The sequence below is a fragment of the Manis pentadactyla genome, chromosome 12 (genome assembly GCF_030020395.1).
Source record: "Manis pentadactyla isolate mManPen7 chromosome 12, mManPen7.hap1, whole genome shotgun sequence".
Classification (NCBI taxonomy): Eukaryota; Metazoa; Chordata; class Mammalia; order Pholidota; family Manidae; genus Manis; species Manis pentadactyla.
Genome location: NC_080030.1, coordinates 12,952,011 through 12,977,486, shown reverse-complemented (window position 1 = coordinate 12,977,486; position 25,476 = coordinate 12,952,011). Strand labels below are relative to the sequence as shown.

Below are 25,476 nucleotides of genomic sequence, written 5' to 3'. Positions count from 1 at the left end.
TGAGGGATATCTGGTGCTGTCTCCGGGCAAGTAGTGTCAGGATTGAGCTGAATTCTCGGGCACCGCTGGTATTCGAGAATTGCTTGGCATTGTGCACAAGAAAACACCCTCCTAAGGATGCACACGTTGGAATTGGGTGCAGGGACCCAGAAGGACCAGGTTCCGGAACAGCGCAGGGAACAGGAAATAATGCCAAGACCACTTTCAGAAAATACAAGTTACCACTCTGGGGATTTAGCCCAGTCCATCATGGGATTAGGAAGACTTTCCGTGGGAGGTGGCATTCTAGCTGAGTCCTGAAGGACGTGTAGGTGTCCACTTTGAAAGTCGGAACAGCTGTGTAAAGTCCCTGCAATGTGAAAGAGGTTGGTACATTTAAACTTTAAAAAATAAAAATAAGAAGACCAGTGTTCTCTCACTGTGGAGGAGGGGGGATGGGGTGGGGTGGGAGAGAGGGTGCAGGATATGTATGCAGAGGCTGGAGGGGGCAGACCGTTCATCCTTACGGGATAGGTTTAAAATGTTGGTCTCAGCATTTTGTGTTGGTCGAGACCCTGCACGGTTTATGCAAGGAGCTACTGGAACTGTTTTGAATTTGGAAGCAAATGCTCTGGCTGCTCTGCAGAGATGTGGCTGGAGAAGAGCCAGGGATGGTGCAGGGAGGTTGTTTCATTGTTTAGGCAAAGGGCAGTGATGGTGGCTCAGACCAGGATGGGAGCAGTGGTGGTGGAGAGGAGGGGATGGAAAGGGGTGCCATTTGGAAGGTAAAACACAGAGGATGTAGTGCTGGATACACGTAGGGATGAACGAGGAGGAAGCATGAATGGCTGCCAGCCCAGAAAAGGACCCTGCTTAGTTTCAGCGCTTTCCTGTGTGAATAGCAGCCGAGATGGCCTGAACCCCTTGAGGCCACCAGGTGTCTGGACAGTCATTTTCACACCAACACCTCCTGGCAACATACTAGACACTGTCCTTGAGGACCAGCTGAGTGTGTGGCCATTTGACATGGCACAGGATCCTCCCACAATGTCTCCTCCGAGGAGTGCGATTCTTCTGTTCAAATTTTAAGTGTCATTTTCAGTTTTCCTTTTTTTTTTGTTACAGATCTCCTGTGGTCAGAGATTGCACTCACTCCCTGGGGAACAGGAAACCAGTCGCCTATTCCACCTTGGGTGTGCACGCACACGTGTGTGCCTGTTCCCCAGCGCGTGCGTGCGTGCGTGTGGCCAACATATATATGGACAGTACTAATATACATCTTTTCATTCTTATTTTTATAAAGCATTAAAAATGGCTAAGCTAAGTTTTCTTCTTTACTCTTCTCATCTACACAGATTAAATTGAAAACCTTAGCATGGACAATTTAGATAGACCAGCCTGCAGGCACAAATTTCCTGACCACTTCACAAGTTTGATTGCATTAAGGTAAGATTCATAGGCAGACCATTTGCTGGACAGTATTTTGGCTAAAAAGATCCAAAGGTCCTATTTGGAGCTCATCTAGGTCTTCCCAAGTGGCAAACTTTATGGCCAAAACCTCTATAAAGTCCAGAGTCTTGGGTCATAGCAGAATGCTAAAATGGGACCTAAAATTTGTACCCCTGGTGCATGCCCCATCCGACCCCCATCCTGCAGTGTGGGCACAACCTGAGTATCACGGATGTCACTCCTGCAACTAGGTTACACCACCTGGCAAAGGTGAAGAGACTTTGTAGATGTCGTGAAGATCCCGAACGAGTTGATTTCTAGTTCCTTGGAAGAGAGATTATTCTAAGTGGGCCTGACCTAATCAGGAGCATCCTTTAACAACCAGTTTGGAGGTCAGAGCCTCGAAGCAGCACAGAGGTACCACCCTGCTCGCCTTGATGGAGGAAACAGCTAAAGTGGCAAACTGCCTGTGGCATGAGGAAGCCTTTAGGGGCAGAGGCCCACAGTCCCATAGCTGGAGGGGCTCAGTGCTGCCAACCTGAGTAAGTGGAGAGGCCGCTGATCCGCTCAGTGAGACTCCAGCCCAGTGGGCGCCTTGTGAGACCCGAACAGGGAACCCAGCCACGCGGAGCCCAGATTCAGGACCCACAGAAACTGCGAGATATTACATGGCTGTTCTTTTCAGCCACTAAATTTGTGGTAATTTGTTATGCAGCAATAGATAACTAATACTCTTTACGAAGTAGGCCTGTCAAAAAGGTTTGACCTGTGATCATGAGGTGCGAACAAAATCCCACTGAGGAAATTTAAAGATCAAATTGGCTATATTCAGTGATTCATGGGCCAGACAGCGTCCCATCTAGCAAACAGAAAGGCACTCCCAGGGGCTGTACAAAGTGGAAGGCTTTTATTGGCCGAAGGGGTCAGGGACAAGGAAGAAGCAGATTACCTCATTTTTTGCAGAGGGAGGGAAGGGGTCTATGAGGCAGATTATCTCACTCTTGCTAACCAGGAAATCCCAGCCTGAAACCAGTTAAGATTGCAGTCCTGGAAGGGAGCTGAAAGTACAGTCTTTTTTCGCTGACATGGGGCTCGGCACAAGTGACTTGGGGTCTGCTGATTCTTTTTTAACAGATGTGTCAGTGCAGTTTCGCCAAGTATAACAAATAAACACTTGATAACGGCGGAGGCTGTGCATGTGTTGGGGCAGGGGGTACATGGGGAATCTCTGTACCTTCCAACTTAATTTTATGATGAACCTGAAACTGCTTTACAAAATAAAATCTATTTAAAAGAACGTTTACCCTGTATCTAATCAAGCCTTAAGACTAGGATCAGCACACTTTTCTGTAAAGAGCCCGACTATAAATACTTTTGGCTTTGGAGTCATACATGCTGTTACTGTGGCATGAAGGCAGCCTGCAGGCAGTATGTAAATGAATGGGTATGGGCCAGGCTACTGTGAAACTTTATTTACAAAATCAGGCATTGGCCCAGCCGGCTGTAGTTTACTGGTGACTCCCGCTTTACAAAATAGGCAAATGCAAAGCCTGAACAAACCTTGATCGGGTCCGAGTTTGAAAGAAACAGCTCTAAAAGACATTTTAGGGCTAATTAGGAAAACTAAGGATGCCTATTAAAAGATATTCTTTACCATTTAAATATGAAGGAGGGATTAAACAATTCCCAGACAAGCAAAAGTTGAGGAAATTTGCCTCCCACAGACCACCTCTAGAGGATATTTTAAAGGGATTGCTCTAGATGGAAGCACTCCTAAGGCTAAAATGATGTCACCAGAGAAAATAAAATCACAGCAAAGAAAGCAGACCAACTAAATACTAACTAAAGACAAAAAATAAACTATTCACAAAAGCAGTGAAAGGAAACACAAAAGAGTACTGAATAAAACACCTAACATATAAAGAATGTAGGAGGAGGATTAAGAAGGGAGAAAAATAGAGAATAATCAGACTGTGTTTATAATAGCTTAATAAGTGAGTTAAGTTAGACAATTAGTAAAGAAGCTACCCTTGAACCTTTGGTAACTACAGATCTAAAGCCTGCAATGGCAATAAGTACATATCTTTCAATAATCACCCTAAATGTGAATGGACTGAATGCACCAATCAAAAGACACAGAGTAATAGAATGGATAAAAAAGCAAGACCCATCTATATGCTGCTTTCAAGAGACTCACCTCACACCCAAAGACACACACAGACTAAAAGTCAAGGGATGGAAAAAGATATTTCATGCAAACAATAGGGTGAAAAAAGCAGGTGTTGCATTACTTATATCAGGCAAAATAGACTTCAAAACAAAGAAAGTAACAAGAGATAAAGAAGGACATTACATAATGAGAAAGGAGTCAGTCCAATAAGAGGATACAACCATTATAAATATATATGCACCCAATACAGGAGCACCGACGTATGTGAAAGAAATACACAATTAAAGGAGGAAATAGAATGCAATGCATTCATTTTAGGAGACTTGAACACACCACTCACTCCAAGGGACAGATCCAGCAGACAGAAAATAAGTAAGGACACAGAGGCACTGAACAACACACTAGAACAGGTGGACCTAACAGACATCTATAGAACTCTACACCCCAAAGCAGCAGGATACACATTCATCTCAAGTGCACATGGAACATTTTCCAGAGTAGACCACATACTAGGCCACAAAAAGGGCCTCAGTAAATTCAAAAGGATTGAAATTCTTCCAACCAACTTCTCACACCACAAAGGTAGAAAACTAGAAATAAATTGTACACAGAAAATAAAAAGGCTCACAAACATATGGAGGCGAAACAACATGCTCCTAAATAATCAACCAATGGATCAATGACCAATTAAAATACAGATCAAGCAATATATGGAGACAAATGACAACAGCACAAAGCCCCAACTTCTGTGGGACGCACTGAAGGCAGTTCTAGGAGGAAAGTACATAGCAATCCAGGCCTATTTAAAGAAGGAAGAACAATCCCAAATGAATAGGCTAAAGTCACAGTTATTGAAACTGGGAAAAGAAGAACAAATGCCCAAAGTCAGCAGAAGGAGGGACATAATAAAGATTAGAGAAGAAGTAAAATTGAAAAGAATAAAACAATAGAAAAAAATCAATGAAACCAAGAGCTGGTTCTTTGAGAAAATAAGCAAAATAGATAAACCGCTAGCCAGACTTATTAAGAGAAAAAGAGAATCTACACATATCAACAAAATCAGAAATGAGAAAGGAAAAATCACAACAGACCACACAGACATACAAAGAATTACTAGAGAATACTATGAAAACATATACGTTAACAAGCTTGAAAACCTAGAAGAAATGGACAACTTCCTAGAAAAATACAACCTTCCAACACTGACTAAGGAAGAAGCAGAAAATCTAAACAGACCAATTACCAGCAACGAAATCGAATCGGTAATCAAAAAACTACTGAAGAACAAAACTCCCAGGCCAGATCAATACACCTCTGAATTTTATCATGCATATAGAGAAGACATAATACCCATTCTCCTTGAAGTTTTCCAAAAACTAAAAGAGGAGGCAATACTTCCAAACTCATTCTATGAAGCCAGCATCACTCTAATACCAAAACCAGGAAGAGACCCCACCAAAAAAGAAAATTACAGACCAATATCCCAGATGAACAGAGATGCAAAAATACTCAACGAAATATTAGCAAACCGAATTCAAAAGTACATCAAGGGGATCATACAACATGATCAAGTGGGATTCATCTCAGGGATGCAAAGATGGTACAACATTCAAAAATCCATCAACATCATCCACCACATCAACAAAAAGAAGGACAAAAACCACATGATCATCTCCATAGGTGCTGAAAAAGCATTCAACAAAATTTAACATTCATTCATGATTGAAACTCTCAAGAAAATGGGTATACAGGGCAAGTACCACAACATAATAAAGGCCATATATGAGAAACTGACAACCAGCATCATTCTTAACAGTGAGAAGCTGAAAGCTCTTCCTCTGAGATCGGGAACAAGACAGGGATGCCCACTCTCCCCACTGTTATTCAACGTGGTACTGGAGGTCCTAGCCACAGCAATCAGACAAAATAAAGAAATACAAGGCATCCAGATTGGTAAAGAAGAAGTCAAACTGTCACTATTCGCAGACGACATGATATTCTACATAAAAAATCCAAGCGACTTCATTCCAAAACTACTAGAACTAATATCTGAATTCATCAAAGTTGCAGGATACAAAATTAACACACAGAAATCTGTTGCTTTCCTGTACACTAACGAACTCACAGAAAGAGAAATCAGGGAAACAATTCAAGTCACAGTTGCATCAAAAAGAATAAAATACCTAGGAATAAACCTAACCGAGGAAGTAGAAGGCCTATACACTGACAACTACAAGACAGTCTTAAGAGAAATTAAAGAGGATATTAACAAATGGAAACTCATCCCATGCTCTTGGCTAGGAATAATTAGTATTGCCAAAATGGCCATCCTGCCCAAAGCGATCTACAGATTCAATGCAATGCCGATCAAAATGCCAACAACATTCTACAATGAACTGGAACAAATAATTTTAAAATTCTTATGGAACCACAAAAGACCCCAAATAGCCAAAGCAATCCTGAGAAGGGAGACTAAATCAGGGGGCATCTCGCTTCCCAAATTCAAGCTCTACTACAAAGCCACAGTAATCAAGACAATTTGGTGCTGGCACAAGAACAGACCCACAGACGAATGGAACAGAATAGAGAGTCCAGATATTACCCCAAACATATATAGTCAATTAATATATGATAAAGGAGCCATGGACATACAATGGGGAAATGACAGCCTCTTCAACAGCTGGTGTTGGCAAAACTCAGTAGCTACATGTAAGAGAATGAAACTGGATCATTATCTAACCCCATACACAAATGTAAATTTGAAATGGATCAAACACCTGAATGTAAGCCATGGAACCATAAAACTCTTAGAAAAAAACACAGGCAAAAATCTCTTGGACATAAACATGAGCAACTTCTTCATGAACATATCTCCCCAGGCAAGGTAAACAAAAGCAAAAATGAACAACTGGGACTACATCAAACTGAAAAGCTTCTGTGCAACAAAGGACACCGCCAGTAGAACGAAAAGGGTTCCAACAGTGTGGGAGAATGTATTCATAAATGACAGATCCAATAAAGGGTTCACATCCAAAATATATAAAGAGCTCATGCACCTTAAACCAAAAGCAAATAATCCAATCAAAAAACTGTCAAAGGAACTGAACAGTTCTCCAAAGAAGAAATTCAGATGGCCAACAGACACATGAAAAGATGCTGCACATCACTAGTAATCAGAGAAATGCAAATTAAAATCACAATGAGATATGACCTCACACCAGTCAGGATGGCCAGCATCCAAAAGACAAACAACAACAAATGTTGGCGAGGATGTGGAGAAAGGGGAACCCTCTTACACTGCTGGTAGGAATGTAAATTAGTTCAACCATTGTGGAAAGCAGTATCAAGGTTCCTCAAAACACTCAAAGTAGAAATGCCATTTGACCCAGGAATTCCAATGCTGGGAATTTACCCTAAGAATGCAGCAGCCCAGTTTGAAAAAGACATATGCACCCCTATGTTTATCGCAGCAGTATTTACGATAGCCAAGAATTGGAAGCAACATTAGTGTCCATCAGTAGATGAATGGATAAAGATGTGGTATATATACACAATGGAACATTATTCAGCCATAAGAAGAAAACAAATCCTGCAATTTACAACAACATGGATGGATCTAGAGGGTCTTATGCTCAGTGAAATAAGCCAGGTGGAGAAAGACAAGTATCAAATGATTTTACTCATCTGTGGAGCATAAGAACAAAGAAAAAACTGAAGGAGCAAAACAGCAGCAGACTCATAGAACCCAAGAATGGACTAACAGTTACCAAAGGGAAAGGGACCAGAGAGGATGGATGGGAAGGGAGGGATAAGGGGGGGTGGGGGAAGAAAGGGGGTATTACGATTAGCATGTATAATGTCTGGGGGGTGTACGCATAAGGCTGTACAGCACAGAGGACGGGTAGTGATTCTACAGCATCTTACTACACTGATGGACAGTGACTGCAATGGGGTATGTGGGGGGATCTTGGTGTCGGGGAGAGTCTAGTAAACATAATATTCCTCATGTAATTGTAGATTAATAATACCAAAATTAAAAAAATTAAACATAAAAAAAAAGATATCCTTGTTTAAATCTTTATTGAAAATGCTGATGTTTTGTTCATACACGGTTTTATTCCATTGATTGATTTTAAAATATGGGAATGGAATATTACTTATTCTGACAGTTGGGTTTTTTGGGGCCCCCTTAAACTTTGTCCCTGAGATGAGTACCTCATCCACCTAGCCCTAGTCCCAGCCCTCACTTTGAAACATTTTGAAGATTAGCAGTGATAGGGCACTGAGAGAGCACTGAATCTCCATGGTGAGCAAATGCATATTGTCTTCACATTGCAACTCTGTGGTATGTAAGAAAATATTCTGTTTGAACATTTTCAAGTTGAGACACGTAGATAAATAAAAGTCTCTAGACTTTTAAAATAAAATACAGTTGACCCCTGAACAACAGGGCTTTGGGCTATGTGGGTCCCCTTATACATGGACTTTTTTCGATAAATATATTGGAAAACTTTTTGGAGATTTGCAACAATGTGAGAAACCATTTTCTTTTCTCTAGCTCACTTTATTATAAGATTATGGTATATAATACATATGACATATAAAATATGTGTTACTCGACCCTTTTTTATCGGTAAGCCTTTTGGTCAACAGTAGGCTGTTAGCAGGTAAGTTTTTGGGGTGTCAAAAGTTATACATGGATTTTTGACTACACAGAGAGCTGGCACCCCTAATTCCTGCATTGTTCAAGGTCAACTATAAAGTAAATTATTTTTAATGAAAAAAAAACTGAACTCATTGATACAGAGAACAGCTTGGTGGTTGCAAGAGGCAAGGGGTGGGAGGGTGCTGGGGGGAAATGGGTGAAGGGGTCAAAAGGTACAAACTTCCATTTTTAAATATGTCCTGGAGATGTAATATACAGCGTGGTGACTATAATTTTACAATACAGTATTGTATACTTGAAAGTTTCCAAAAAACTAGATCTTCCTTCTCATCCCAAGAAAAAAAGTTTGAAACTATGTGTGGTGCTGGATGTTACCTAGACTTATTGTAGCAATCATTTTGCAATATATATATAAATATTGAATCATTATTTCGTACACCTGAAACTAATGTAATGTATGTCAGTTACATCTCAATTTTTTAAAACTCTCTAGAATGTAATATAAATTCCTTCCTGTTGCAACTGGAGGAGTTGTATATTCCAATCCTCTTGTGACAGTCTGGTTAGTTACAGTTTTCTGGGAGTAATTGGTGAAATGCCTCCTTTTGAGGTAGGGCAGGGATATGGGATAAGAATCATGATTAACTTTTCCTGCCTATGGTAAGAAATGCCAAGATATAAACTGAGTAGTATGCCATCTTAAGCCCAAGGTTCCATTTTAAAAAACAGAGAGTTAGGAGGCAAGACTCCTAACTTATTTTATGGTAATCAGACAATAACCCACCTGCTTTTAAGGCAGGGCAAGTAGTCCTAAATGATATGTCCCCACTGCTTGAGGGTAACCACTCTCTTGGAGAAGAACAGGATCAAGAAATTCCTTATGTTCAGTTTATCTTGCAGAATATCTAAAGGTCATACTATGGATAGTGACATAACATCTCTCACTAGAAAGAAACATCCTGAGACCACATAGCAAGCCTGTGCCTCCCCCCACTCTGTCCTTTGCCCCCTTCTTGAAAGCCTTAAAAGACAGAATCCTAAGCCCTTAAGCGCGCCTCCTCTCTGAGGTTGCCTGCACTCCCCTTTCTTCGAGTGTGTGCTTTTTGCCTTAAATAAAGACTTCTCTCTGCCCAACCTACTGCGTTTTGTCTCTGCGCTCCTCCAGTGGTATACGTCTTTGTTACTTCGCTATTTCATTCTGTTTTCTAGACTTGGCACAAGTCTCCACTCTGTCAGTCCTACTTCAGACAAGTAGGGAAGGGCTGCTGAGAGCTCTGATCTGATCTTACAAGCTCCTGTCGCATGGGAGACCCCGACAGGGCTGCAGCCGCGTGATCATGATCTTAAGCAGCCGGCCCAAAGATCCTCCTTTGCCTTTGGGAAGTTCTCAGAACATAATCGCACTCCACCCAGTGCTCTGCAGCTTCCCCACATCCTGGGGTGGCAGGGGTTCAGTTCCCATGCCGTGCAGATCCAAGTGGATGCTGGGCGCCAGGTGAGCCTGGCTTTAGGAGTTGGCATGAGATTTGCCCCATGCTGAGCAGGAGTTCAGTGAGCTCCCCTTTCCTCCCTCTGCTCTTCCTTGCTCTCTGCAGCCTGCGTGGCTGCTGCTGTTCACTGCTACTCTCCCCTTAATGATTTCCTTCCTTACCTAGATTCACCCAACCCGTTTGTGAATTCTTTCTTGATCAGAGACAAGAACCCTCCCCTGTCCAGGCTGAGGTTTCACCTAGTGCACAGGGAGAGACCCCCCAGACGCAGCTGCCCGACACCATTTTTACTCTCAGAAAGTGTTCCAGTCTGGGTGATACATTACATGGTCCTGCTTAATGTGAGAGGGCAAGGGGGGTACTGCAAGGACCGCACTCTTCTGGCTCAGCCTTGGCTGGCAGACCTCAGGAGAGTCACTCCTCCTCAAAACACAATGCTTGTCAAACACTCATAGCAGTCAAACTCTTTCTCAGATGAAAGCTCACTGCAAAAATCCCAACATAAGCAACAATTCAGAGTAGCATTTTATTAGTAAAAAATTTCTGTCCTATGTTCAAATTAGTATTTTGAACAAAGCAATTGCTTCTCACCAAGGCCATTGAGATGGACACACATGTTAAACCCAAAGTTGTAGCTGAAATCTTACTCTGCCACAATATCCACTTTACTTCTGGGTTGTGTAACCCCCCTGATTCACAGAGAGGTGGTAGTAAGTAGTAGCTATTTTTTCAAGGGTTCCCCTTACTATCTAAATTAAATGTCAGGATGATCCTAATTTAGTTATCTCTAACACCTGAAAACCTGCTGCCCAGCATACCTGAACATGCATGCATTTTAAAAATTACAGCCTAAGATATTATTTAACAACGGACCTTGATGCTAGCATTTGCTGAACTGCCAAAGCCCTCCTTGGAACCCGAGTTTGGGAAATGATTGAACCAGACTGTCAGTGGGGTCACGTCCAGCTCAGAGTCCTCTGTTTCTAAGGTTGCTTTTTCTGAAACTCTGTTTGGAACTCAACAAAGGGGAGAAGGAATAGCATCTTGAAGGTTTGGACTCTCCTATCTTTATAGCATAAGCCCCAGAAAAAAAAGCAGGACTTTTAGAAGGTTGTGGGCAAAGAAGAAAGATCCATTTAAGTGGAATGGAAGATGTTCTGACTGTTGGACTTGTACAATGCTGGGATGGCCCAAAAGCACAGAAGCGAGATGTTGGCCGTCTTTGCTTCAAAGAGCTTCCAGTTTTTAAGATAAAAAAATATTTACCTTCCAAGTACTCCCGATGAGCACAGGAGTAGGGATGGGAGAACTGTAACAGGCTGATTATTTCAGTGCCAGTATGGGTCATGAATTCAGATCATGGACTAGAGTCACGCAGACCAAATGTACCTGTAGATGTAGGTTTAAGCCAACTGCCAACTTTTAAAAATGAGACTATTTCACATAAAAGTCTGGATTTCTTAGACAACAGAGACTCCAGAATCACTCCATGGAGTCAGGGTGTCCCTGCCCACCCAAGACAGAGCATGTGCCCTCCACATTCCCACGATCTGCAACATTCTCTCTTGCTCACCCTGGTGCATGGCAAGCATCAAGATCGCTTGCTGGCCCCTGTGAGCATTTGAGTGTGCCACTAGTGGAACAGACAGTTGTGCTTCCAAGATTAAATTGGAGGAAAGAGGTCCAACAAGGACTGGGACAGGACAGCTCCTAGTTCTCATTTCTCAGAGCTCTTGCACCTCAGGCCTGCGATCTTGAGTAAATCAAAGCTGCCTCTGCATGAATCAGTTTCCTTGTCTGTAAAATAAATGCAGAAACTCCTGCCCCCCCCCCCAAAGTATGGGCTGTAAGGATCAGACATAGCACCTGATGCTTTATACATTGAAAAGCTCTATAGTCCACACGTGTGGTTTGGTTGGTCTTATATCTGTCCATCCCCCTCTGCCTAGTGCCAGGACCCCAGGCTCCCTCCCGGGAATAGCCTCTCCCATTCTCAGGCAACGTAATGGGGGGGGATGTTGATTCCAATTTCACACTGGGTCAGGTCAGCCAATCACAATGCTGCATTCTCCCAGGAGCAGTGGTTCTGGAATGGGCATCCGAGCCAACTGAAGCCAGTAGAATTGGGGTCAGGACTTTGACTCAAACTGCTGGGAAAAGATCTTTTCTCATGAATTTGGCTGCTATCTTGCTAACCTGGGGGTTACAGGTCTGTCAACAGAGCCAACGAGGAGGAGAGAAGAATGGAAAGATGGGTCTGGGTCATATGATCTGCGACTTTGGGTCCAGGTATACATCAACACATACATTTCCTTTGCTTTAGGCAAATTGAATGAAGCTCCATTCAACTCATGGGAATGCTCAGTTCCATTTCCACTCACTGGACTCCCAGCCCCTGCCCCCCAAGGGGTTTCTATACTAGCAGGCAGACTTGTGAGCGTTTGTTTGATTTGGACTCATTTCCCTGGGCACTCCCTGATCTTGAATCCTGCAGGGCCCCTGCAGCCGCAGCCAGCTCTTCTCTGTGCCTGGCTTTGACCATCCACACTGCCTTCTTGAAGTTCTTGAGAGGGTCCTGCTGTGAGGCTCTTGAGGAAGGGCACTGGAAACGCTCACGGATCAGATAGCCATGTCTCGTGGGGGCAATGAAGCCATTAGACGTCGGGATGATTCTGTCCACCATGGCATGGACGAACTGGACAGCCAGCAGGGTGCCTGTGGGGGATGTAGGCAGAGAACAAATGAGAAATGGGGGCCACAGAGATTCAATCTCGCACATTTGAGAGTTGGCTTCATGGGGCCAAATCCCAGCCTATGCCCCTGACTAGCTTAGGCATGGAATTCCACTTCTTGCGGTCCCTCTTGCTTTATCTGCAGTGTGGAAACGACAACCTACCTGCTGAGGGGAATTCTGGAGGTTTGAGTGTCATGCATGTCAGGTGCCTAGTATTGGTTTCAGCCCAGAATGAGCTCAGTACATTGCTAAAGGCGGAGTAGAAACAGAGGCTGTGAACCTGCCCAGGATGGGCTTTTAAGTCCATGACCCTAAGCTGCTAAGACCCATGACCTCAGCCACTAAGCCATCAGTGACTGCTGGCCAGGCGTATTTGCTACAATGTAACAGACTACAACATACCTGATCAGGATGTATTCCATCACAGTGTATCCAACTCTCCCTGATATGCATTCAGCCACTTGCCTGCTGTGTGACCTTGGGCAAATCTATTACCCTCTCTGAACTTCAGCTTCTTCATCTCTCAAATGGGAATAGCAACAGTACCTACCCCCTGCCAGTGTCATAAGTGTTCCCTTCTCTAGAGAAGACCTTGTGGGAAGGTGTGAGAGGTGGCCACGGGGTCCAGGTGGAGCACCTTCAGACCAGAGCCTACCAGCTTCTCATTGTGTGGCTTTGGGCAGCTCACCCCATCCCTCAGAGCCTCAATTTTTGCTCTATAAAATGGGAGCAACTATCAAGAGAATTAAATGTCTTGTTGACAGTACCCGCTACACAAGACAGGTTAACTCTCATTAGTATGCCTTCAGGGTAATGAACAGACCAAGGGGAGTGGCATTTTCAAAGTGATTGGTCTTAAACAGGCCACCCTTAACGTCTAGAGGATCTGGGACAAGAGAATGAACCAAGGCCTATATCTTGTAAGACGTAATGTGTAAATATTGCAAATATAGCTAATAAACTATTAAATGAAGTATGCTCCATCCTGCTACATGATGGATGTGCCTTTGGAAGCACCTGGAAGTCAGATTTTGGTTGAGAATTGGGCTCTTCAGTTGCATGTTGGAATTTATGTTGTGGTGTACAGAGAATGTAATGCGGAAAAGCCAGCACCCAGCTGTTTGTGGCTTGGCTCCCTTCTCTTCCTACATCCAGCTGCGTCCTACACCCCAAGGGGCCTCACACACGTCCATGTGAACATCCCCTGCACACACCCGGCTCACACATCCATACTCCATTCACACACCCCCACGGCCACTCCCTCAGCTTAGGAGCATGCACACTGGGGGTGCAGCCCACCATCGGAAGGATGAGGGCCGCAGACCCTGAAGAGGGCTCAAGCCCACCGGGAGGGTGTTCTGGAGTCCCAGGCACCCAGAGCATGGGTCTAAAAGAGGAGGTGCAGCTCCAGGTGGGCCCATCCCCTTGACATACAGACATCTCCCTGAGTGGAAGGACCCAGCTAGGGGAGACCAGGGTGGGACCCTCTAATGCCCAGTGTAAGATAAATTCTAGCCGAAATAAGCAGGCGACAAGAGGCGACAAAGGGCCAGGCAGTTTATTTGAGTGCCATTCCTGGGTGATATCCCCCCCCCCCCCGCCCGCCCGCCCCGTCTGGCTATCACAGGCCAGGGAAGTCACACTCAGCAGGACAGGCAGCGAGTTTTTAAAAGTAGGGGGAGGGAGAGCTTAGATTTACAGCTGCGCGACGATTGGCTAGCCTAGGGCACATTTTTCAGGTTGGGAGGGGGCAGCAGCCGGGGACTTTGGCACGTCATCAGCGTCCGATGTGCTCATCCCTCCCCCCAGTGCCTTCAACCTTACACCCAGGACCCTGCACAGGGCCTTCTTCTCCAGATGTAAACCCAGTCATGCCCTCAGAGCAGAATAACTCACCGTCCAGCACACTCCAGACGATTATGGAGCGATCCTTCAAGCCTGCATACACGTACTTGTCATCCTTGGAGAAGCAGATACACTGGACACCTTGACAGTAAGAGCTCTGAGAAAAAGATAATGTGATGATGTGGGTTTCAGACTGCAAGGCACCCAGGAGACCAACCCAAATGCAACTGAGTAGGAAGCTAGGCTTGTAAGCACCCCGCAGAGGAGGGATCACATGAAAACCCTGCAAGCTGGGCGGCACCAGTGTTCCCAGGACCAAAGCACATCTTCATAGAAGCTGGATGGAGGGAGAGATTTAGAGTCTTTTTGCATTTAACAGTGGGAACTATAGGATTTAATCTCTTAAATGACTTCAGGTATACAAGTATTAGCTACAATTGTCTTTAATTAAAGGCTATGCGCTAAATGCAATATGGGATCCTAGACCGGGTCCTACAAGAGAAAAAGGGAATGTGTCGAAAAATATAGTTGATACCAATAAAGCTGATAGTTTAGTTAATACAGTATTCCCCCTTATCTTCAGGGGATGCATTCCAAGACCCCTAGTGGATGCCTGAAACCACAGATACTACTAATCTCTCTCTATATAATGTGCTTTTTCCTATACATACATATCTGTGATAGAATTTAATTAATAAATCAGGCATAGTAAGAGAATAAGTAATAATAACAATAAGAGGATAACAAGTAACAAGAAAATAGAACAATTATAAGAATATACCGTAATAAAAGTTATGTGATATGGTCTCCTCTCAAAATATCTTATTGTACTTGTGATAATGTGAGATGCGAAGATGCCAACACAATGGGATGAAGGGAGATAAAGAACGGAGGCCTGTGACCTAGCATTAGGCTATTATTGCTCTTCTGACAATACATAAGAAGGAGGATCGTCAGTTTCGATTGCAGTTGACTGTGGGTAACTGAAACTGCAGAAAGCACAATGTCAGATAAGGGACTACTGTTAGGTTTCCGATGTTAATTTCTTAGTTTTAATAAACGTCACCTAGTTACAGAAGATGTTAACATCAGGGAAGGCTGGGTAAGGGGTATGTCAATGGGAACCTTTGCACTCTCTTTGCAATTTACCGTCAGTCTAAAATCATTCTGAAATTCAGTTTATTTAAAAACAAAAACAAAAAGCTAGGTGTATTTATCTGCTGTGGTGACATTTCCCATCTCAATGAAGCAAAAGATGACTTACATCCCAGACTTATAGTGGCTTCATAAAAGTAAATACGTGGGTGGGATGAAGGCTGTTTAAAATGAAACTACACATACTCTGCTCTCTTAGTTACAAGATTGAGATCATCTGCTTTTTAACTGTGTTTATTTACATCTTGCAACCGAAGGTATGGCTTTTGTTTTCCACCTGAAAAGCTGGGGAAAATAACACCAACCTTAAAAGAGTGTCATGAGGATTAAATTATAAAATGATATTTTAATGTGCATATTTTTACATAATGTATAAATAATAGGAATATATAAATATCTAATATAGCTCCTAATAATATTGACATAAAAATTATAATAGCTCCTTCAGAGATGGACAATGTGAACTATTAGGTGCTTTGTATATAAAGGAATCACTGATTTCCTTCTTCAGAGCCTTCACAACTGCTGTTCCTTCTGCCTAGAACGCTGTTCCACCAGATTTATTTAACCTTCTTAAATAGTGGCCCTTGCCACTTCCTACCCCCTCTGTCTTGCCCTGTTTTTCTTCAAAGCCCCATGGCTTCCCAACTCATCACATATTGGGGGCTTTGTCTTTATTTCACAAGCATTGATTGAGCACTGAGGATATATCAGGGACTCTCCCAGGGACAGGGGCCGCCTCGGCGAACAGACACACAGAGATCCTCCCCTAGGTCATACGGTCAACACCAGTGAGTGAGAGAACAGCCCAGTCAAGATCAGGATGAAGAGAGTAAGGTAAGGCTGTGTCAGTGTAGGGTTTGATCCTGTCTCTACATTGTGAACATTTTGTTCCTCATGGATTTTTTTGCATTTGTCTTGAGTTCTTTAAAACGTGGGTTTAAATTCTATTTCTCTTGACCGCCAAGTTGTTTAGCACCCCTTAAACTCTGCGTCTAAGACAAGTGCCTTCTCACTGACCTCCCCTGAGTCCTGACCATGGTCAATGGCACATAGTGTGCACTTCATAATTGATGCCCAGCATCAGCTTCCTAACACCAGGACATGGCATGTGTGTGGGGTGGCAGGCCACGCACCGTGTAGTTCATCTCAAATTTCCACTTGCACGCCTGTAAGTCCCAGAGACACAGCAGGGATTCCTCGGACCCACTGACTGCCAGCTGCTCCTTGTGGCTGACCTCCACGCAGGTGACCTGGCTCCCATGGGCCTCCAGAGGGAACACTTTGGAATTTGCGCACTCGTAAAGGAAGAGGTCGCCACTGGTCATGCCATAGATCACGCGGGAGTCAGCCAGAACAGCCACGCTGGATATGGTCGCGGGCAGCTGAGTATAGAAGGTGTATGTTGGCCCATCAATGACCGGACAGGGTTCCCCGGGGCTGATGTCCAGCACGAGGACAATGCTGTCATAAGCAATGGCCAGGTGCTCCTCGCCCTTGCTAAGGGCCATGCAGTTGATGGCTTTCCGGGCCTCTGGAGGGGGGATGCACAGCACGTCCTGTCTGGAATTCAGGGGGAACACCAGGACAACCCCCGAAACGAGGCCAGTGAAAAGGAGATTGGCTTGCTGGGCAACCTCTAGACACCTGACCTCACTGGGCATATCCACAGCATCTTGTTCCTCACCTGCCGAGAGAAGACCAGTCAAGAACATATCACGGAAACGCTGGTTCCACAGTTTTCGTACTTGAAGCGTTTTTTAAAAAAACTTTCATTATCTGTACTCCTCCACTTGGCTACTGTGATTTCCCGCTTCCAGTCCTGCATTCCAATCATCCAGACTTAAAAAAATGAAAATTGCAACATCGCACTGCTCTGTCTCATGCCTTCCGATGACCTCCCAACCCTCTTGGAACAATTGTTAATGCCTTTCCAAGGTCTTCAAGGACTCACATGACCTCTCATCCCAAATATTTCCTTTACAAGCTGCTATAAAGGGTTGGAGAATAAATGTTTTTGTTGTGGAGGCTGCACGCTATGCCCTGCAACCACTTCACCCTGCCCTTTTAGCCACAAAAGCAGTCACAAACAATACGTAAAGAATACATGTCTGGATTTGGCCCACCAGCTGTAGTTTGCAGACTCCTATCTTATCCCCCACCACACCTTTCATCGTGCTGCACCCCACAACTAGCAGGTAAGCACTTTGAACGCTGCAGCTTCATCTGTCTTGCTCACTGCCAGTCCCCAGAGCCTAGCCTTGCGGCTAACACTAAACAAATGTCTGCCAATCCATGATTGCATGGACTTGAGAGTGAATTTCTTTGCCCATATTATTTTATCCTTAACAGGGGATTTCTCTACCTCCATCCGCCCAGTGGGGGTTGCAGCACACACTGTTGGTGACATGCTCACACACGCCCCCTTGACCAACCAGTTCACTCAGACCCAAGGCTGCCCCCTGCCCTTGGATGAAGGGAACCCCTTATCTGGAAATGCCCTGGGGGGCTGTGCCTGACAGCCAGGATGGCCTGCAGCCAAAGAGTGTCTGATATGGGGTACAAAAGATTGGCCTCTTTGCTTCAAGATGGGACAACTCCAAGGTGTGATTCATGCCCCAGGGCTCCCCCTGGGATTAGGCTGAAGCTGGACATCAGCTGAGCCCACATCCTTCTGGTCCTGTTCACTCTCCTGGGCTCCCTGGGGGACGGGGCTGAGCCCACCTCCTGGCTCGGACCCTCCGGCAGCCCAGCCTGCTTCCCCACCCCTTCTCAGGCTTTCCCTAGAAGCTCCTTCTATGCACTACTGGTGCCAATATCCCCATCACACACCCTGCTTCCAGGAAGCCTGAACTAAAACTGGGACGGACAGCCAGATAATCAACTCTTATAAACTGGAAATTTATAAAATCAGGTCCTGTTTTGTACTGGCCACTTTCAACCTAATTGGAGATATAGGGTATTATGGACTGGATGTTTGTGACCAACCCCCACCCCCCGCCCCAAATTCATGTTGCAATCCTAATCCCTAAAGTTAGGAGGTCAGGCTTTGGGGAGCTGATTGGGATCGATGCCCTTCTAAGAGGAAGCAGGAGAGTCGGCTTCTTTCCCTGCTCTCCCCCATGTGAGGACACAGCCAGAAGACGCTGTCTGCAACCCAAGAAGCCAGCTCTCACCAGACACAGATCTGCCTGCTTCCCAGGCATAAATATCTGGTTGAAGCCACCCAGTCTATGACATTCTGTTACAGCAGCCCGAATGGACCAGGACAGGGGCTTCTCGGTATTACTCACACAAATGACCGTGCTTACAAACCTTCTGCCAAGTCCCAGATGGTGACTTTGTTTTTGTCCCCAATTTTGGGGAAGTACACGTAGCTTCCGTTGTGTGACACTGCAGTGAGGCCAGTGCGGTGCAGAAATGGGGTAGAGGCCCGTGGCTGCTGAGCATAGGTGAGATCCCAGACTTTAAAAGACGAAGACTGCTGGGATGCAGATGCCACCAGGGCCCCACCCTGGACCAGCAGGCTCACAGGGGCCCCGACACCCTCCAGGATGTCCAGCAGGGTCCCTTGCTCCGACAGACTCCACACCTAGGGATGGACAGCAGTGGAGCACAGATGACTTCTTCCTTACGCTGCTATAGTTTGGAAATATGCTTAAGCCCATTCATCCACCTAAGGTAAATTCTTAGGTTGTGGTTCAGTGGCCTTCACATGTCCCCACACCCTCAAACTTCCCCACATCTCATCAAACCACTACCATGGCAGTTCTTAAACTGTGTTCCGGGGAACCCCTTGGGGGGTGCTCCCAGGCCTTTTCAGGGGAGTTGGCAGAAGCAAAACTATTCTCATAATAATTTAAGGTGTTATCTGCCTTTTCCACTCGCTTTTTCTCACAAGTGAGCAGTGGCATTTTCCACAAGCTACAGGACATGGGATATCACAACAGACAGAAGAATGCAGAATTAAATATGAGAATACAATTGTTTTCTGTTGAATTGAACAGGAAAGAGATTTGCCAAAATGTGAAACAATACACTTCCCAAGAGGCTTTTTTGGTATGTTTCAGAAAATATAGCTGTTTTCATAAAAATATGTTATTATGTTGACATGTCATGTTAATGAACTAATAGAAAAGTATATTTGGATTTCCTCATTTAAAAATGTTAATATGGTAATTATCAATAGATATGAAATGCAATGTGGGATCCTGGATTGAATCCTGGAATTAGAAAAAAAGGACATTTGAGGGAAAGCTTGTAAAATCAGAACAAAATCTGTAGATCAGTTCATAGCATTGTCCCAGTCATACTTTCTGGGTATGATGAAGGGATCTGGGTAACGTGAGATGCTAATGGTGGGGCAAGCTGGGTGAAGGATAGATACATACATGGTGACTCTCTATGCTCTCTTGCACTGTTCCATAAATCTTAAAACTATTCCAAAATAAACCATTTGTTAGAAACATGTATATAAATCAAATCTATGTAACCCACATAAGCAAAAGCTCTTTGGGATCCTTACTCATCTTCAAGAATATAAAGAGGTAGTAAGACCAGTAAGTTGGAGCAATGCTACTTGATCAGGTGCTTTCCTTGTGAACTTTGAACTTAAAGGGAATTTTCCTCCCCTGTCTCCCAACCCTGCTCCACTCTGAAGGCCAAAATCCTCTCAGGCTTTTAGGTTTGGTGGGAATGCCATCTCCTTCATTGAACATTTTGGTAAACCCCCCAAGTCTGTTGCTGGGTCCCACAAGATCCCCCTCTCCCCAAAACCATTACCCCCTCCCAGTGACCTGCCCTGTTTTTGTCAGTTTCTGTATTTTGAAGCCAAAAGATCCTAAAGACTCATACTTTGTATTCTTGAGGTGGGGGTGAGGGTGACAGGCCCTGGTCTCTTCCTCACCCGAATGAGTGCGTCCCGGGACCCTGTGACAATCAGATTGTTCTCAGGACCAAACACGGCTGTCTCCACGGTGTCCTCATGTTCAAGGTCAGTGGCCATGAATTGGTGAAACCCCTGTGAGTCGGCCAAGTATATGCGCACGGATCTTCCAAAGCCTGAAATGGCAGAAATTAGGGTCATGCCTTTCATTCCTGGAGATGCTTGAAAGAAACTTAATTCAGTCCACAAAGATTTTTTCTTTTTTGAGCACCTTTTAGATGCAAGCAGAAGAAATACAATGGTGAATAAGACAGATATGGTCCCCATCCTCACAGAGCCTACGGTTGGGGAGGGACAGGATCAGTAATCTTGGAGAAAACCATAAAATGATTTATCACCACAAGACCGTGAGTCTCCAGAGGCTGGGACTGCCCGTGTGGGCTGTTCATGGTCCCAGGGCCCTGCACAAAGCTGGACACAGGGTAAACACATCTTAAAGATAAAAAAGAAAGTACGAAGAAAGAAAGGGAGGGAGGGAGGAAAATAAAATGGTTACAATTTGTGAAAAGGGCAGACAAGTCAGGGGACTGGGTGCCATGAGAAAAAATGACACAGAGATACACAGGCAGAGAAGATCATGTGAAGACAGAGGCAGACAATAGAGAGATGCGACCACAAATCAATGAATCATAAGGCAGAATGTGGAGGAGGCAAAGATAGATACTTCTTCAGGTTCTGTAGAGCCTTAGGAGGGAGCACAGCAGAGAATGTGTCGCCAGATTTAGCAAAAACACAAAACAAAAAAAAACAATAGGACACCCGATTAAATTTGAATTATAGATAAACAATGCAATTGTTATTGGCATAAGTATATCCCGAATACTGTGTGGGATATACTTATGCTAAAATCTTGATTAGTTACTTGTCTGAAAATTAACCGGGCATCCTTGATTTTACCTGGTAACCCTACCCAAGGGGACTTGCCCACTTGGGTTCCAGATATGATCTGGGTAAATGCATTGTTGAGGATCCTTAGCAGTGGAGGGAGGTGGGTGAAGAACAGATTGCGCGGGTCTTCTGAGGCCCCATCCTGAAGACTAATCATGTCCCTTCTGCTCAGTGAGTGAGTGAACCAGGGACACACCCCAGCGGCTGGAGAGCGACTCAGCTGTGTGTGTGTGTGTGTGTGTGTGTGTGTGTGTGTGTGTGTGTGTGCTCATGCACATATTTTTATTGTCTTCTCTGAGTAGGAAGGAAGCTGCCTCCTTACTTTAGAAAAAGATTTCTGTCCCTGGAACACCACAGGTCACGCACTGAGTCGTCCATTACCACGAGCACCAACAGCTCAGGTCTGGGTGTGGCTGCTGGGTTAGCACGAACCCCACTCAAGTAATTACATGGGAATTATTGTTTACAAGATAGGCCATCAAGTCTTCCAGATGTTTAGAAAGAAAATGTTTTCAGTAAAGAAACAAATATTCAGCATCATATCTGAAGGTGCAGAGTCAAGCCTAACTGCATTCAAATTCCAGCATGTATGACCTCAAGCAAGTTACCTAACTCTCCATGTCTCAGTTTCCTCATCCACCAGCGATAATACTTAAAGTTGTGCACCTCCCAGGGCTATTGAGATGTAAAGCAACACGTGTAAACTGCTTAGGAAGGGTTCTGACAAATTGTAAGCACCCAACTATTTGCTACTATTATTGTAAGGTTGACACACAATGCTGTACTAGGTATGTACCTGGCCTGCATCATCTCAGTGTAGCCTCCTGACAACCCCTGAATCAACTGAAGTCAGTGGGAAGTTGGAGGCTGAGCATTTGTGCCTTTCCATGCTCACCATGGAATTTCATTTTTTGACTTGTGCTTGAATGTGAGGCTCACACAGAAGGATGTTATGTAAAACGAATGAAATGCATCAAAATATCTACTGTCCAAGAATATTTGCATTACATTCTTGTGCAGTAAAAAGTTAACTCAGCAGTCCTGGGTGTGGATTAACTCCATACTCTGTACATGAAAGGTCTGGTCCATGCCTGGCTCCTGGGTAGCACCCTAAGCCCACGGAAAGCCCTGCCTGATAAGAGTGTCTTGGTTTACCCCAGGCCACCTTGGGTGGTCTGTGCTCACAGTGTCATTTATGGGGGCAGCCTTGGGACATGCAATGTCAACTTGAGCCCAGGGGGATGCTGCAGATGAAGGTCAGCTGTGTAGGTGGTCAGCCATGTCCATGTGACCAACAGCCAGTAAGAATCCTGGACAGCATGGCTGGGTGAGCCTCACTGGCTGACAGTACACTGTACATGCTGTCACACGTCATTGCCAGGAGGAGTAAGTGCTGTCCACAGAACTCTGCTGGGAGGGGACACCTGGAAGCTCGTGCCTGGTCTCTCCTGGACCTGCCCCATGCACTTCTTCTCTTGGTTGCTTCTAATCTGTATCCTTTGGCTACAATAAACTGCAACTGTGAGCATAACAGCTTTTCAGAGTTCTGCAAGCCCTGGTGGTGATCTTGAGGATTCCTGAACCACAATTCTGTTTATGACACTTGAAAGAAATACTTGCCTGACACATGAAAAGATGCTCCACATTGCTAATCATCAGGGAAATGCAAATTAAAACCACAATGAGATATCACCGCATACCAATTAGGATGGCCAACATCCAAAAGACAAGGAACAACAAATGCTGGTGAGGATGCGGAGAAAGGGGAACCCTCCTACACTGTTAGTGGAATGTAAATTAGTTCAGTCATTGTGGAAAGCAATATGGAGGTTCCTCAAAACCTGAAATACCATTTGACCCAGTAATTCCACTCTTAGGAATTTACCCAAAGGAAACAAGATCTCATATTCAAAAAGACCTACGTTTATCGCAGCACTATTTACAATAGCCAAGATATGGAAGCAACCTAAGTGTCTATCAGTAGATGAGTGGATAAAGAAGATGTGGTACATATACACAATGGAATATTATTCAGCCATAAGAAAGAAACAAATCCTACCATTTGCAACAGCATGGACAGAGCTGGAGGGTATTATGCTCAGTGAAATAAGCCAGGCTGAGAAAGGCAAATAGTACATGATTTCACTTATTTGTGGAATCTAAAACCAAACCAAAACAAAATGAACAAAAAACAGTAATAGACTCATAGACATTGAGAAATGACTGGTGGTTACCATGGGGGAGGGGCTGTGGTAAGTGGGTAAAACAGGTGAAGGGGATAGAGAGGAATAAAATCTCAATCATAATATAAATTAGTCATGGGGACAAAAGTACAGCATAGAGAATATAGTCAACCGTTCTGTAACAACTTTCTATGTTGGCAGTAACTACACTAGTTTACTATATTTAATAATGTATAAAACTGTTGAATCACTATGTTGTATGTTTGAAACCAATATAATATTGCATATCAACTCTACTTCAATTAAAAAAATCAATCAATCGTGAAATAATTTAGTTTTGTGTATCTATTAGAATGGTATCTGGCATATGATAAGGATTCAATAAATATTAGATATTATTATTTGGAAAAAAACAAGCAAAAGCAGTGGAGTGTCTGTTCACCACCTCCACTGGGAAGCTTTCCCTGACTGCTTCAGATTAAAAAAGGGAGCCATATGCTTGCTCCCACAACCCCTGATTTTTGTCACAGTGCCAACCCCTTTTTCTTGTGGCTACCTGATTGTCCACCTTTTCTGTTAGCCTGGAAACTTCTAAAAGCAGGGGTTGTATGCCTCACCGCATCCCATCACCTGGCCTCCTCTGTCCCTGGGACCATCTGGCAGAGATACCACGCCCATTTCAATGAAGACTAACTGAAAGCCCACAGAGGTTAACGCAGTCACCTGCAGTAGGGGTTGGCAAACCACATACAGGTCATGGGCCAGGACGGACCCACCACCTATTTTTGTATGGCCTGTGAGCTAAGAATAATTTTACATTTCTAAATAGCTGAAAAAAAATCAAAATAAGATTTCTATTTTGTGACAGGTGAACATGACATGAAATTCAAATTTTTGTGTCCATAAAGAAAGTTGTATTTGTGCACAGCCACAGCCACTTGAAATGTCTGTGGCGCCATTCACATTATAAGGTCAGAGTGAGAATAGCGGAGGCAGTGACCATAGGTCTGCAAAGCCAAAAATGTGTGCTATGTGGCTCTTTGCAGAAAAAGTTTGCTGACCACTGATCTAGGACCATCTTTACTTCCAGCCAAATGCAGAGTTGCTTCCTCATGGCTCCAAGCAAGAGCTCAACACTACCTGCAGCAAGAAGAGACCCGTCCTCAGAGAGTGCCAGGAACCGCACAGCTTCTGGAAGCTTCTCCAGCAGGCTGTCTCCTTTGGAGGAAACCTGTGCAGAATCAAGGATGCCCATCAAGCATTTCCACATGGCTCAGGGGTCAGGATCAAGAGCAGGTATTTGGCTCAGGTACTCCCCGGATCTGTGATCCTGAGCAAATTCCTTACCCCTGGGGTGCCTCAGGTTCCCCATCTGTTAAATGGGTGATGATGCCGGGACCACCTCACTGTGAGCTGAGATGTGCATGGCATGGTTCCCCTGGGATCCAGGGAGCTCTCCCCAAATCACAGTATAACGTGACCAATTCAGGGACCCAGAGAACATTCCAGCGCTCGTTTTCTGCCCCCCTCCAGGACCTCTAGAGATCTCAGATAAGATCGAAACACAGGTTGGAGCCCGAGGAAGGCAGCTTTTCCTGAGTTGCAGAAATAAACTGACTTTATTCAGACCTAAGAGGATGGTTCATCCCTGATTCCCGACCCCAATTCAGTTTCTGATTTTTGAGCACCTGACTACCACCAGGCTGTGTGCCGACAGCTTTATGTTCATTACCTTGGTTGGGGGGGAGAGATGGGACACAGGGATAGCCCAGAAAACTGACTCATCTGCACCGATTCAAACATATTTTTAAAAAAGACTTTGTCCACCTTTATTTAGCAGGGGCAGAAGAAAGTGAATTTCTTTGTGGCTGTTACTGATAATTTTTTAAATATGATTCTTTTAAAACTTAAAAAATAGTATACTGTAGAAGATTTTTAAAAAATAGAAATATCCAGAGCACACCTTGAACAC

The 25,476-nt window shown here is 44.3% G+C and overlaps 1 protein-coding gene and 1 long non-coding RNA gene across 2 annotated transcripts in view; one reads left to right on the top strand and one right to left on the bottom strand.

Annotated features, from left to right (window-relative positions):
* Positions 1 to 450: 450 nt before the first annotated feature.
* The window catches only part of LOC130680066 (uncharacterized), a 65,770-nt gene continuing 40,744 nt past the window's right edge, over positions 451 to 25,476 (top strand). The window contains exons 1-2 of the long non-coding RNA XR_008993076.1: positions 451 to 1,425; positions 24,595 to 24,800. This is a non-coding gene — a long non-coding RNA (uncharacterized LOC130680066). The remainder of the gene's footprint in view (positions 1,426 to 24,594; positions 24,801 to 25,476) is intronic.
* NWD1 (NACHT and WD repeat domain containing 1) overlaps positions 7,662 to 25,476 on the bottom strand; it is a 61,175-nt gene continuing 43,360 nt past the window's right edge. Inside the window, 6 exon segments of the mRNA XM_057490078.1 lie at positions 7,662 to 12,469; positions 14,385 to 14,490; positions 16,625 to 17,175; positions 18,804 to 19,080; positions 20,395 to 20,549; positions 24,645 to 24,735. Of these exon segments, the coding sequence (XP_057346061.1) occupies positions 12,168 to 12,469; positions 14,385 to 14,490; positions 16,625 to 17,175; positions 18,804 to 19,080; positions 20,395 to 20,549; positions 24,645 to 24,735 (1,482 nt within the window). The 3' untranslated portion in view covers positions 7,662 to 12,167.